We start from the raw sequence: 13,919 nt of genomic DNA on the forward strand, positions 1-13,919 counted from the left end.
GACACGAACAGAGCTAATTCGGATGCGCTCCGTGCTTGAGAAGTAGTGCAAAATAGCTGACGTCCCTCGGGGAACGAACGAGCAAGGCTCGACGCAAAAGAAAATCACACTTCGTATCTTTGACATTTGGGTCCGCTTTCGCTGCGATCAGGGCTCGGAAAATCGTGGCGTTGTCCAGCTCTATCCTCGTTCTCTTTTCCGAATCTTGTAAGCCAACTGCACTCTCCTTCAGGGTTATAGACATGGCTACCTCGAGCGGTGACGGGTGTAGATCGGAATCGTAACCGGGCAAACCCGGATCAGCTTTCTTGTCAAGAAGTCACTTCACAGCTTCGACCTGTCTGTTTTGGATGGCCACATGAATAGGGCGGCAGGATCGGTACATTTTCATATCCCAGCAAATGGAACCATCATGCCACTCTTGGTCTACTGGTGCATTCACTTCCAGGCACCGCTCAAGCATCTTGATAGAACCTAATTGCGCGCCGACGAAGAGAGGAAGCCAGTTGATGCGCCAGCTCTCTCTGTAGACCTCCCCGCTTAGAGATCTAGAAAATCTCTTTGACACCTTGACAAGATTAACAACATCCGCCATTGAGTACAGATGTGGAAGTAATTGAAGCAGCATCTCGTCCGGTAAGCTGGAGATTCTGTCGACATTGTCCCCCTCCTCGTTCTCCGTTGGCTCCTTCCAGGCGAAATCAGAAGAATAAAGGCGATCATCCCTCCACTCTTTTAGGCTCAGTCGAATAGTGTACAGTGGCATGGTTTTGGTGTTACCTTTTTAATTGAGGACTTCAAACTTCAGGCAGAGAAGGCATGTTGCTTTTAAGCACTTCTGGGTCGTTCTCAGATATGGCAGCATCATGCAACCTAGCTAAGTTCCGTTGTTTGGACGTCGCCTGTTCTCGAGCTTTGTCGTACGCTTGTCTTGTTCTTGGTTAATACGTGAAAGGAATTGTTCGGAGGCAAAGTTCTGGTCTGCTTTGTCAACCACAATGGTAGCCTAAGCTGCATTGCTTTCATTGGTAACCTAGCTGGGATGCGGTTTGTTAAACCACATGTGTTGCTGAATGCATCTTTCGCTTGGAATTGTGTTCACATAGCTATACGGTATGCCTTCTAACGTTACTGGCTAGGCGTGTATTTAGCGTCTTGTTCCTGCGCTCTACGTTCTCGACCCAAAAGAGTTCGTTAATCGCTAAATTTAAGGTATTATGCTTTCGGTCCAGATCCGTTGGCTTGAGAATTAGTGGAATTCCGGTTTCGATGGTCCCACACGGCGTCGTGAGATGCCGTGTGGGGTAATGAGCTGCAAAGAGTTACATCGTTCCTTGCAGCTGATGGGCAGTAGCTTTCTGTAAGGAATGACGCATGGAGAAGAGGAAAGGATCTGATGATATGACTCCGCTAGGAGCCTCGTACTGCGGCTGTCACTCCCGCTAAGATCAGGCAATGAGGGAAGAAGAGGTGGGCCGTGTGATTGCGAGACTTGAGCTGATTAGACTTCGGTGGCCCTGGAAAAGGGAGCTATTTCCGGCTACCGCCTCGTGTACACTAGGCAAGGGAGCGAAAGGTGACAGGGTAAGAGAGGCGGAAGATACTTTCTTAGTTTAGGTGGTATTATTTATCCTTGTTGCGGGTAGCTAAGTGTGTGTGGGTACGTTGGTGGCTGTTGAAGCATCGTTCTGGAGGCAGAGAGAACAAGAACAAGAGATGAAGTGTTGGATTGTCTGTGGTTGCCTCGGTCACCACAAGTAGTGCTAAAAAAAGCTGAGGAACTTGATCGCGACGAATGAGTCGGGAGTATATCCCTGACGACATTGACCAGGCACGATATGGGCTAAGCTTATCTTGTTGTAGGACATAGTGAGGGTGGAATGGGCCCAGACGCTTTGGAATTGCTTATTTTCTGGATGGCTCTCCTGGTGCTGCCGGCCCTCCCGGCAAGTCCTACGAAATGGGAATGGACGTCATATTTATATGAATGTCTGGTCTCGCTCTTACTAGTGATACGGCCTTGAATACCATCTCCGAACCAAGACAAAATACCAGATCCTTCCTTTCCACTTTTGAGACACTTGACCATTATCCCAGGGATCTTGACTTCGTCTCAAACCCACTCATACCTTCTGTGTCTCACAAATCACAATGCGATTCTTCGCCTTGATAGCTGTCTTTTTAGGAAGCAGCACCGTCCTCGCCGCCCCAGCCAACGCCAAGCGAGATTCATCATGTTGCTGTTGCGACATCTCAGAACCTGCCGTCGTTTGCAAGAAGATGGACGACTGCCTATGTTTGGATGTCTATTGCCCGGACGATGCTCCCACCATCTGGGCCAATACTGTTGGGCCTCCCGAGGCCACTGAAGGCCCCGTGAAGCGCCGAGACGACTGCGAGAATGACGACCAAGGCCATGGCTTTGACTGCTGCTGCTGTGATCCCTCGATTCCAGCTACAGTATGCGACTTTCGTGCCAGCCCTGAAGACTGTGTCTGTCTGGCAGTTGAATGCCCAGAAGGCGCGCCGACGATCCGGTCCGGTGATCCCCTACCTACCAAGACGCCAGTACATACACCTACGCCCACGCCCGCAACCCCGGAGCCGTGTTGCTGTTGTAACATTGGGCTGGGTTCGATCGTGTGCGAGCTGCGCACAGCCGTTGATGAAGGGTGCTTCTGCCCGCTGGTGATTTGCCCTGACGGTGCGCCCACCATCACAGTAGAGGCAAGTCAGCCAGAGAAGACGGAATAGGCTGGTACAAGAGACAATACGATACGGGCGGCAAGGATGAGCGAATGCGGGCTTATCCTCCTTCGTTCTACTTGGAGCATCTTGATTAGGGGCGTTTTTTCTCTTTCCATATTTTAAGTTCTGTCTGGTATGCCCGCATTTAGGAACTGGGCGTTGTGCCAATGTGGGAGTTATTCAGTGATATCGAAGATGTTGATGGCGGTAAGCTCCAGCCACCATTCCGACGGTTATGACAAAGTTTCAGACCATCATCAGATCATCAATAAAGTCTCGGGGAAAACGGTACTTGACACTGTCGAGCAACGTTAATCATTGTTAAAAAGGGAGGACGTAGGTAGACTTTATGTTCCTTGCGTCTTGTTTGTATTAGCTCCATTGCTCCAAACTTACATTGGTCACTTCACCGCTGTACGACTCATATCACCTCAGTCCAAAAGCAAGAATAGAAAATACCTGTATCGTGTTCTCCACATACATGATTCATTCACCATGCACTTCTCTATCCGGATAGCACTCGCTGCGGCCAGCGCCACCGTAGCCATGCTATAGCCGGTATTTCTTACCAAGTGCTGCTGTTGCGATATTCAACAGAACGAAACGGTGTGTGTACAGGAGCTCATTAAGAACGCTGCTAGTGCCGACGAAAATGATTGACGAAATGAATGACTGAATTGCAAGAGCCGAGTAGATGACAGCATTCCTTCTTGACTGGCAACAATGTTGGCCGATTTAATGCAGATATCATAAGACCTCTATGCCGCTCGGGTTTTGCTGACGCTCCCTGTGTGACGGTGGATGACTACTGTTACTATTTCCATCCGGGCCAATTTCGCCGGCGACCTGACAAGGTGTATTATCTCAAAACGAGCCACCAGACGCAACAAGGCAGTACTAGTATCGCTCTACCCAATGATAACTCCGAACTAAGTTCCTGCATGGAAGACAAGTTCCATCTTGCGGGACCTGGGGATGGAGCCACAAGCTTAAATACCCGTGGTACCCGAGAGTCGGGCACCTAGGATACTATGGTACATACGACAATGCTGGATCCCGCTTACTATGTATAGGATGGAGTAGAGGGAACATGGCTTCTCAATCGAGAGTTGCGCGGAGCCGGCGAATTCTGGACCGTTCGGGGCGTTGTAAAGACTAGGGACTACGTCCCTTGTCAGTCACCGACAGTGTTTTAACTATGAATCATGCGGCAACATTAGGAAGTGATAGCTAATTCCGGCATAGCAGTAGCATTGCATTTCTAAAAACATGTGTGCGGCATGAATGACGCGGGTTGGTGGGATATCAAGCCGCTTCTGCCAACATTTCCGTGGCTGTCATTTCATTTCGTATGGATGGGTTTGTGACGACGTGTGCATGAGATGATTACGCCTTCTAACCCATCTGGCTTGATAATCATGCTAGGAAGTCCAGCATTTGCTCACTAGACATGGCGCAAGGTAACATGGAATATTTGGTGTGGAACCAAGGATTAACAGACCCCTGGCATCCATGCCACATTGTGTCCCGAGCTCTGCGGCCGGAGGACGGGATTGGATCTGCAACGAGCCCGCGTGGTCGGGCTTTGAGTCGTTCGGCCGCTTTAAAATTCAGGTCCCCGGTAGCGCTTATTTTTTGCGATTGGCGGGGGAAGCTGAAGGCAGTAGTAGCCGGGACTCTGGGAGGGATGCCTCTTAGAGTCAAACAAGATATACGGAGTACCCGTCGGGCCATTGCATTTGGGTGAGAGACTTCGGAGCCGGCTCGGGGGGTGCTCCGTCTTACCACTCGTGCGTGCAGGCTGCAGTTTTAGTCTCGGAACTCGCACTTGTCACCGGGTTTCGCCTGTGGCTCTCGTATGTTCAAGGACGGCGATGAGAAAGATGTAGATGTCAGATGGATGAGCATTCGGGGTTGATGAGATAAGTAAGTACAGTGTGAGTGGGTGCTGGAGTGGGAGGATGAGAAGGAGAAGGAGAAGGAGAAGGAGAAGGAGAAGGAGAAGGAGAAGGAGAAGGAGAAGGGCCGGACGAAACCCCGGAGATCAGCAAGAGACGGCCAGGACCACGGACCACACCCACTATCAGCCTGGTTAACCGATTGCTTCTGTCTAATTCGGGCTCGCGTTGGAGGTGATCGAAGTTGTGAACAAACTAAGGGCTGGCGTGACATGGATGATGCATCCTACTCTCGTCCGAAGCAACACCTTGACCAGGGCTTTTTGCTGACGGATGGAGGGAAACTGCGCCGTCAGCCAACTTGGGTTTCACGTAGTGCTCTCTTCCAGAATAGAAGCACGCTTTAGGGAGCGCCTGCCCCCTGATCAGCCAGTACAGGTCAGCCTGGGCCAGCCTTGTTTGTCCCCGATTGTTCCTTCCCTGCCCTTCGCCGGGTTCTTCGCCTTTTCTTCGTTCCTTCTTATTCAACTCTGATCCAATCCCAGACTTCTGCAAGCGAGAGCCGTCCACAATCCAATCCTGCTACAATCCCCCCCGCTGATTGTCATCCTTCCTTCCGACGGTCGTCGATATATTACCCCTCCCTCTCTTTCTGAGAGCCCACACTGGTAATTACTTATTTAGTTGTTCTTTCCATCTGTTCCCTGCCGCCAATCTACCTTGTTCTACCTTATACAATGGACCCTCTGCCAGAAGATCCGCTCTCAAACGTCTCGCCGGACCTCCAGGACGCCGACATCATGCCCGCAACTTTGCCACCGCCAACGAACAAGCGCCGTCGCACTTTGCCCATCACCACTGACTGCTGTAGAACATGCAGACTCCGCAAGGTAAGAGCCTAGAGAGAAAACTGGCTCGGGACAATTTGTCGTCGCTAACTCCCAGTCGTCATGATGACAGGTGAAATGCACAGGCAATCCAGGAAATGGCCCTTGCGCCAACTGCGCCAGACTTGAGTTGTCGTGCCCCTTTATTGAGAATCGCACACATTCAGAGACTCTTGGTACGCATAGATATGTCTTTAATCCTTCGATTCCTTCCTACACTAACCACTGTGGCCTAACCACGTCTCACAGGCAAAATCTCAAGGACCGCTCCCTCTCAGAGCCACACAGAGGCTGGCACTGTCAGAAAGCGTGCCCAGCGAGCATGCAGTCAGTGTCATTCCCACAAGACCAAGTGCTCCGGAGATCTTCCCAAGTGTAAGAGATGCGAAGTGGGTAACCTGGCATGTGAATACACTCCAGCCAAGCGCAACTTTGCCAGCGTCCCTATCAACTCTACGACTTCCAAGTGCGATGATAATGTCTCCTCGAATCAAGGCTCTGAGGGTTCCGACCTTAGTAGTCCTGTTGTTAACAATAACGGAGGCCACTTTCTTCTCTCCATTGATGTGTCAATCCTCAACGCCGAGTAAGTGTCGTTGTCTATATTCAGCCACAGTGCTAACAGATGGTCAGGGAAATGCTATTCCGCAAGGACGTCATTATGAAACATATGGATGCTTACTTCGAGTACATCTACTACATGCCATGCATGGGGTTCTTCCGTAGAAATACAGTTTATCAAGAGATCGAGGTATGTAAACGAGACCCATGCCTCTGCTCAGTCAACCCCCATTTCGGATGCCAACCAACTGTTAGGACGGCATTTTCGATCCAGCTACAGCCGCCGCCATGTGCGCAGTCATAAGTCTATACCTCAATCCATGCGAAGCCGGTCGCGTATTTTCCATGAAGTGTAGCGAGCAGGTCGAGCTCTACGTCTTCCGCAGCATCTTTCGATTCGACGAAGAAGTCCTCATCCTCTACGCCCTCAACTGCTACCACAACTTTCTTCACGGCCACTTGGCCAAGGTCTGGCAATGTTTTGGGATAGCAACACGGCTTATGATCGGGCTTCAAGTGAATTGGGATGTTCGACCACGGGATCGCTCCTTTGCACATCAGGAGAAAATGCGACGTATTGTCTGGCAGTTCTTCTACCTGGATCGTCTCCTCGCCGGAGGCTATGACGAGTATATCGGGTGTCGTGACGAGATCATGAAAATTCGCCTCCCATGCAGCGAGGATGCATTCAGGGAAGATCGGCCAGTCGTCGTTGAGCGGTTGCATGAAAAGTCCAAGGACAAGAGCAACATGGGTATTCACGGATACCAGCTACGTCTTATTGACATCCGGCACCGTGTACTAGTGTAAGAATACTTGTTTCGTTCTTACCATCACCGCTAATAGCCACAGTGAGACCAGAAAGATGGGAGGGGGGCGTGGTCCAAATCGTCCACGTTTAGAGCCATCCAGAGTCATGTCCATCATCAACGGATTCCAAGGCGAGCTATCCCAAGTCAATGCATCTCTCCCCGAGCACCTGAAGCTCAACGACCAGAACATTGCGAGAGCAATGACGTCGGAGGATTCAGCCGGTTATGTTTTCATCCACACATGCATGGCCTCCGTTCACATTGACCTCTACAGCCTCTGCTTACCTGGCCTGCGAGAGCAGCTATCTGCCGATTTGCTCCGCAAGTTGCCTCGAGAGTTCGTCGCAAAGTCCCAAAAACAAGCGGTAGCACATGCTCTCTGTCTAGCCCGGTTCTGTGCCTCGCTCCAGCGGCGGCTTGACCAACAATCATATGCTAGAAAACTCAAGTTGGTGGGGTGTTCGTCGATGGTCAAAATTACAACTCAATGCCTCCGAGTGCTGTTAACAGCTTTGCAACACAATCTCTATCGAGACCTTGCTGATCACACGACTGCGCCGTTGTGGAGCAACGAACCTGCCGATGAGCCACATATCCGCTGCCTGATCGATAGTCTTCTCAAGATCAGCAAGTCATGGTGTCAAATTATCCCCAGGAACCAGCAAACGGTACGCCGGGCCCTCTACAGTGAAGCTCTCCTCTGACTCTGGATTACTAGTACGAGCGCAACAAAGCCGCAGTTGAGCAGTTTTACAAGACTCGAAAGTATGCCGACCAGAAATCACCAGGGCCTGTGCCTGACCAACACACAACTGGACATACACGACTACCTGGGCCGCAACACATTCTCGAGACTGCATTTGTGTCACCAATTGAGGAGGTCTATGGACATAAGGTGGATGATGCCGCTGCCGCTGCCCAATGGTTCGGTGCCACTCGGCAGGCAGCTCAGCCGGCCACCTACATGCAGGAAGGCGATTTTGATGTGGAATTCGGACCGCCTGGTCTCCCAATGCTTCTTGCCGAGGCACAGGGCGTGTCCCCTACGCCAACAGATGATATTGACACATTTGACGCCACAGATGACCTCCTACTCATCTCAAACAAGATGATGCAAATACCCAAGTTCAACGACCTCTTGCCACCCGATGATCCTATACGCCTCGCATCAGAAGGGGCATCGCTCGTGCTTCTAGACCATGCCAGTCACAGGGGCATGTTCCAACCTCCAATCCAGCATCCTGCCCCACAATCACAGTTCATGCCCCGGCAACCTGGTAATTATAATGAGTGCACCGGGCAGTACGAAAACCACCCGAAGGAGCCACCATACTTGAACCGGGCTAGCAATTAAATATCCAGGGGCAGCGATGGGTCGGATACAGAGCAGAAACTTGGTCGCTCGTGACGGAAATAAAAGGCCTTCTTCCTGGCAACTGAGGTGTCAGGTCGGGGTCGGGGTCGGGACACGCTTGGAGGTAGGTCGCAACGTGAACGATGAGTTCACGAAACGGATCAGGCTGGAAATCATGCTATTGGGCCGGAGTTCTAGTGCAAAGCATATCTGGGGAGGTTGATTCGTTTTTGCAACTCGGATTGGATAGATACCTCAGCATTGAGTCGAGTTCACATAGCTTGGCCTTTGAATAACCGTGTAACCTTGGGCCATTAACCACCAGGCAGCATTTTACACCAAAAGAGGATGAGGGGCTGCAACAATCGGTCGTAAAAAGCGTAAGAGCTTCAAGCTAAGAAATTATACACTATCGAATATAGACGGAGCTATACCACAGGGCCCATATTAACATGTCCCAGATTTGTCCCCACGACAGATCGCTGTATGTACAATTGTTGTTGTTCATGGCATCCACCTCCCCCTTTCAGCTACCACGGTGAGCAAGGTCCCGCCTTCTCTTTTGGCTTCTCGTGGAGGAGCACTCGCTGCCTCGCACTCTTTTCCCCCCTCTTTCGCCTCCTGGGACCTTGGTTCCGTGGTAACTGTGGACTAGTTAAGAGTCGAAACGGCGAGGGGGAGATGTGGTGGGGGAGGATGGCCGTTGATGGATAGCAGTGCGAAATTAAACCGCAACGTAACGGGTATATAATAACGGGTCGTGAAATAGGTTTTGGCCCATCCCCCTTCGGGATGTTCACTGCGAAGGGGGCGGCCAGGGTTGCGTCGGTTTTTTAGTTTTGGAGGTGAAGTTCCCAAAGAACGGGTTGGGCGGAAGGTCGTAACACGTCGTCCAGACGGTCTGGAAAAAGCATCGCCGGCGACGGAGAGTTAAGAAGGGAGGAAGGGGCGGTAAGGGAGAAATCGCTTATTGGAACTGGGAGCGATCCTTCTCCTTGAGGCCACCAATCTGGTTCATATCAATGGAGTAGAACTGGCCCTTGGCCTCCTTCTCATAAGCAGGCAGCTGCTCGTCGTTCATGGGCTCCAGGCCGACAGCGGAGTTGTCGCCAACACGGACGACAAGAACGCGGCCACTCTTGGGGCGACCTTGGTCATCCTGCTCGTCAGGGAAGGTGATGTGGATCTCAGGGACGTTGTCAGGAGAGTGAGGAGGCGAGTTAGGGTTGGTGAGCATGGGGCGACCGTTCCGGTCGACGATGAAGACGCTGGAGCGGCCGTTGTGCGTCGTCTCGATGGTAAGGCCACGGGGGTTGTTGTAGCGCTTGTTGTCATAGTACGGGGGCAGGCCGTCGTCCTTCTCGCCCTGGGCCTGCTCGCGCATGAGTTGCATGCGGCGGGAGCGGCGGAGGAAGAAGAGGATGGAGATGAGGATGAGGGCGACGAAGGCAATGCCGAGGACGACGAGCATGAGGTTGATCATGCTGTCGGAGCTGTCGTCGGCGGGCATGTCGGTAGCCCGAGCTCGGAGGTGGTGGATCGAAGGCATGATGAAGGCGAATGGTCGTCAAAATGAAGATCCAAGGGATCAAGGGTTGCTCTGGTACGGGGGGTAATGAGTGATGGGGTCGAATGATCTATTATTCGGGGGGGCATGTTAGCGGATATCGCACAATTGCGGTTCATGTGCCAGAATGTGGTGGTGGTGTCTGTAACGGAAGAGAGAGACGGGAGCTGTGTGCTGCAGTGTGCCGCAACGCATATCCAAAATGATGCCAGAGTCCATTCCGCTCGCAGGCTGGTACAATCGCAAGGACTGCGCTTGGCCAACCCAAGGCGAGGACATCCCACCCATTCATACCGCGCTGTGTCGCAGAAAGGAAAGATGCGCTGTAGAGGGAGAATCAGGGAGGCGGGGGATGTGTGGTCACGTACGCCAGGGAGAAATATCGCCAATAGTCGGGCTGGATGGAATATCTGGCGGGCTGGGCTGGCGCTACAGTCGAAAGCGAGGGGCTGGTAGTTGGTATACGCAAAAGAATGGAGGGTCGTTAGGGGTCGAAAGACTGGACGGAACTCAGCTGAAAGAGTGAAGCTGATGAACCAAAAAAGAGAGAGCGAAGGGATGTACAGTAGCAAACGATGCCTTTGGTCGTGATCACGAAGCTGGCCCGCGGCGGTTGAGGGAAGACAGAGCAAAAGAACAAAAGGAAGCACCGGCTGACGGGGGGGAAGCAGTAGAAAAAACAAGACGAACAGGGGGGTAGAGGAGATTGGGGGCCCCGGGGCGGAAATGAGGCCCCAGCGGTGCAGCGGCCAGTTTAGGTGCATTCTGCACTGTTTTGGTGGGCGGCGCGCTGGGCCACAGGGGTGGTGGGCGCGGTTCGGGGCCATCACAGGGGCCATCACACGCCGTAAGGGGCCCTTGGAGGCGGCCTTGTGCCCTTTCGGGGTACTGCGCTGGCTAAACCTCGAGGGTCTCTCAGGGGCGCAGGCGCTGTAATTGGCCGCCCGAGCCAACCGCTGGCCGCCCGCTCGCTGGCGGTGCAGGTGGGTCGCGCGAGGCCAATGGAATGCACGGACGATGGTGGACCGGGTGACCAGGGCATTGTTAGTGGGGGAGGGCCCCAGCCAAGCTTCTCTTACTACGCAGTAGGCGCGCGCTTTATTGGCTGCGACCGTTGGCTTGCTGCTGGCTTGTTGCTGGATTCCCCTGCCAAGCCTACCGGGGCCGGTGGAGAAACGGGCCCATTGTGCGTGACGACGACGACTCGATGGCAGCCCGCTAGGACGAAGAAGAAAAGGGTGTCGAGAAAAAGATTGGCTTCCATAGCCTTCTGGAATGCTGATTGGGGAGCTGTCTCAGTCGAGCCTGGAACGGTCCAGCGGTTCTGAAGATGGCAGCATGGCGGGCGGCACGAGGCAGGCAAGGCAAGGCGAGGCCTGACGACGGGCGGTTGGATTCAGCATTTAACGAGCGCGTGATGTGATATTGGCCACGGTCATGCCTGAGGTACGTATTCGGATAGTACATGATGTCGCTTATTCCCTACTGGATGGCTGGATGGCCACCTAGACGGCGGTAGGCTGATGGTACCGTTAGGTCGCTTGCATGGACATCACACTCCTGGCTCGTTCCGTCATGAATTGGCCGTCAAAGCTCATCCAAGCACCCGAAACCGAGCCCCTTCCCTTCCCCCTCAGGCGTCCGCCGTACTTCGCCTCCATTCCATCCGAAGCAACCGCTGAGCCAGCTGGCGACTGCAGCTATTTTGGACATGTTCTGGGCCACTGGGCCGCAGATCCGCAGCAAGAGACGGGGAAAACGCAGGCACGCGGAGCACGCACCACAAACAAGACAGGGACAAGCCCGACTTCATGCTTTGCACAAGATGCAGGTCAGTGAGGCCTTATTGTCCGTAAAATCCCCTTCCCCTGTCTCCGTCCGCGCACGGAGCCGCTGTAGGAATGCGAGTCCTGCTCAGATCAGCGCCTAGGAACGGTGCTCCTTCCGCTTTCCATGCTCGCCTCCGCGGTGGAGCAGTCAGCGATTGCTTCTTTCATGCCCGTGGGTCGAGCTTTGAGGTACGTGCTGGTTCGCCTCGTCTACCTACCTTACCTTACTACTCCATACGAATATCGTTTATCCAAGGAGTCCAAGGAGATCAAGGCTATCAAGCCTACCGCGTAGCATACCCATCCCATTCCGGTAGGGCCGACCGACAGGGCAAAGGTCGCCGAAATCGCGAGACTGAATCGCTGCGTGAAACCACCTCCTCTCGCTTCCTGGCGCTAGAAGGCCGTCATCATCCGCAAGGACGTTCGTTGGCTGCGTCTGCAGGGTGGCTCGGTCCAAGAACCCTGGGACCCTCATCCACGCTGCCACGCTGCCACGCAAAGGATTCGCCTCCGCTCAAATGCAGACTCGAGTGCAGACTCGAATGCAGGACAGGGCTGGGCGTCCATCCGCTGTTGCACTTTGATCGAACCCAGGATCGCAACTGTCTCTTGTCGCCCCGTGATGGTTCTGTCTCGGCCTGTCTCGCTGAGGAGAGTCCTCCTACGGTAGGTATCACGGTGCGCCAACACACACGCACCTCGTCTCCACCAAGACAGCTGGCATCGCTCGCTACCTCGCTCTCCGTCACACGCATTCATCACTGTCCTGTACTCGTTCAATCATCGCCGGCAATCCGATATATCCTCCAGAGGCAAACCGGCGGTGAGGCCATTTGTCTCTGTCCTCAGCGCCGAATCTCGACTGCCGCCCTGTGATTGGCCAGCAAGCGCCTCCATATTCACTCCTAACATGTCATCTGCCCAAGTTTTCGAGTCTGCTCGTTGCTTTTGTGTTTCGCACTTTGCCAACCTCTGTCCATTCTCATCAATTAGAACAGCAGTCTCTGATTGAGAACGCCTGATTCTGCCAATGTCGGCAGCCACTGGTGAGCTCATCTTCGGGCCCAGCCGTCGAGTTCTATTTCATTTATTCCCAGCCTTCGGTCCTACTCCGTCATCTGTCGCCTGCTTCGTGCGTCCACATGTGTTCCCATGTGTTCCCAGTCCCGCCAAGACAGCTCATCTGTCAATCAGCAAGACCAAGTGATCTCACCCAAGTGGGTTGAATATGCTGTCGTGCGAAAGCTAGAAGCGATGGTATCTCCAAGTCGGCGATAAACTCGCTCAAAGTGTCCTATGATCACCACCAGCCTCGTCTCCAAATGATTTTGTCATAGCGGTCTAGCGCGGCCACCTGGCGCGAATCTTGTCCACGGACTAGAACTTGTGTACCAAGCCGACTGATCACATTGCAATATCGATAGGTCACAAGCCAGTGTGGGTATTCATCGACTTCGATTCGCCATCACCTGCAGTCTCCTCGATCGCGGAACTGACCGATAATTAGCCATCCAGTAGAATATTCTAGGTGCGGGGGACTGTTATCTCAGCCGTTGTCTAAGACCAGGACAAACAGGCGGTCACGGAGTACCCGTAAACTATTGTTTGTCTGATTCACACCGTGCACCTGATAATACACCACATCAGACTGAATACATCACAGCTCAGAAGTCTGTAGTCTAGTGGAGACATAGCAGCATGGAACGTTCATAGGAGCCACTCAGAAAACTGGGCGAAGAAAAAGACCATCATCGAGAGACGGCTTGCCCTAGGTAACAATTAGGCCATTGTCAGACTCGAGGCAAATTATCTCTCCCCACTTGGACATACACTTTGTCGATTTTGTCAATTCGTCGTTCCAGTGCATGTGTTGTGAGATGGAGTGACCGTTGTCGTGGCCAGTTTCCGAGCCAACACCACGAATTAGTGCGTTCAGGCTTTGAAGCCGCCAAGTGTGTCGGATTCCAATACTCTACGTGTTGAGGATGGTGGTGGGCAGCGACGTTGGAGAATTGAAACCTGTCCCCACCACGCACCACTCACCGCGCACCACCAGCTACGGCCTCATATTACCAGATGCTCACTCAACACTTAGTAGATGGTCAAAAGCACTTTGTGTTCCCAGACGTTTTCTTTCTTCCAGAGAACACTCATTTCATCCAACTATGCAACTACAAGCAAAGATCGCGTTAGGGTGACATGGACCTTTTGATGAGGGAGGGAGTGATGCTCCGCCGCGGAACGGCATCACCACCTGAGC

The 13,919-nt window shown here is 52.9% G+C and overlaps 4 protein-coding genes across 4 annotated transcripts; 2 read left to right on the forward strand and 2 right to left on the reverse strand.

Moving 5' to 3' along the window:
- Window positions 1-296: 296 nt before the first annotated feature.
- BGZ61DRAFT_439412 (uncharacterized protein) lies at window positions 297-787 on the reverse strand (the record flags this gene model as incomplete). Its single annotated transcript, XM_046244358.1, has 1 exon — window positions 297-787. A coding segment is annotated over exon 1 (442 nt), but the record flags the coding sequence as incomplete, so codon positions are not given.
- A 1,231-nt stretch (window positions 788-2,018) lies between these two features.
- Window positions 2,019-3,210, forward strand: BGZ61DRAFT_439413 (uncharacterized protein). The gene has a single exon (XM_046244359.1). It carries the CDS (start codon window positions 2,152-2,154, stop codon window positions 2,752-2,754), a length of 603 nt encoding a protein of 200 aa, XP_046112796.1. The 5' UTR covers window positions 2,019-2,151; the 3' UTR covers window positions 2,755-3,210.
- Window positions 3,211-5,383: 2,173 nt separating this feature from the next.
- Window positions 5,384-8,260, forward strand: BGZ61DRAFT_526039 (uncharacterized protein; the record flags this gene model as incomplete). The annotated part of the gene is made up of 7 exons (XM_046252882.1): window positions 5,384-5,536; window positions 5,607-5,709; window positions 5,783-6,119; window positions 6,167-6,284; window positions 6,350-6,900; window positions 6,947-7,574; window positions 7,625-8,260. The coding sequence occupies 7 exons, from the start codon at window positions 5,384-5,386 to the stop codon at window positions 8,258-8,260; spliced, it is 2,526 nt and encodes an 841-aa protein (XP_046112797.1).
- A 967-nt stretch (window positions 8,261-9,227) lies between these two features.
- Window positions 9,228-9,809, reverse strand: BGZ61DRAFT_471380 (uncharacterized protein; the record flags this gene model as incomplete). Its single annotated transcript, XM_046248205.1, has 1 exon — window positions 9,228-9,809. The coding sequence occupies one exon, from the start codon at window positions 9,807-9,809 to the stop codon at window positions 9,228-9,230; it is 582 nt and encodes a 193-aa protein (XP_046112798.1).
- Window positions 9,810-13,919: the final 4,110 nt, after the last annotated feature.

Source organism: Ilyonectria robusta, assembly GCF_021365365.1.
Source record: "Ilyonectria robusta strain PMI_751 chromosome Unknown BGZ61scaffold_1, whole genome shotgun sequence".
Classification (NCBI taxonomy): domain Eukaryota; kingdom Fungi; phylum Ascomycota; class Sordariomycetes; order Hypocreales; family Nectriaceae; genus Ilyonectria; species Ilyonectria robusta.

Bases quoted from the DNA above. Each gene is read 5' to 3' on its own strand.
- BGZ61DRAFT_439413 (XM_046244359.1), top strand. From the start codon at position 2,152: ATGCGATTCTTCGCCTTGATAGCTGTCTTTTTAGGAAGCAGCACCGTC.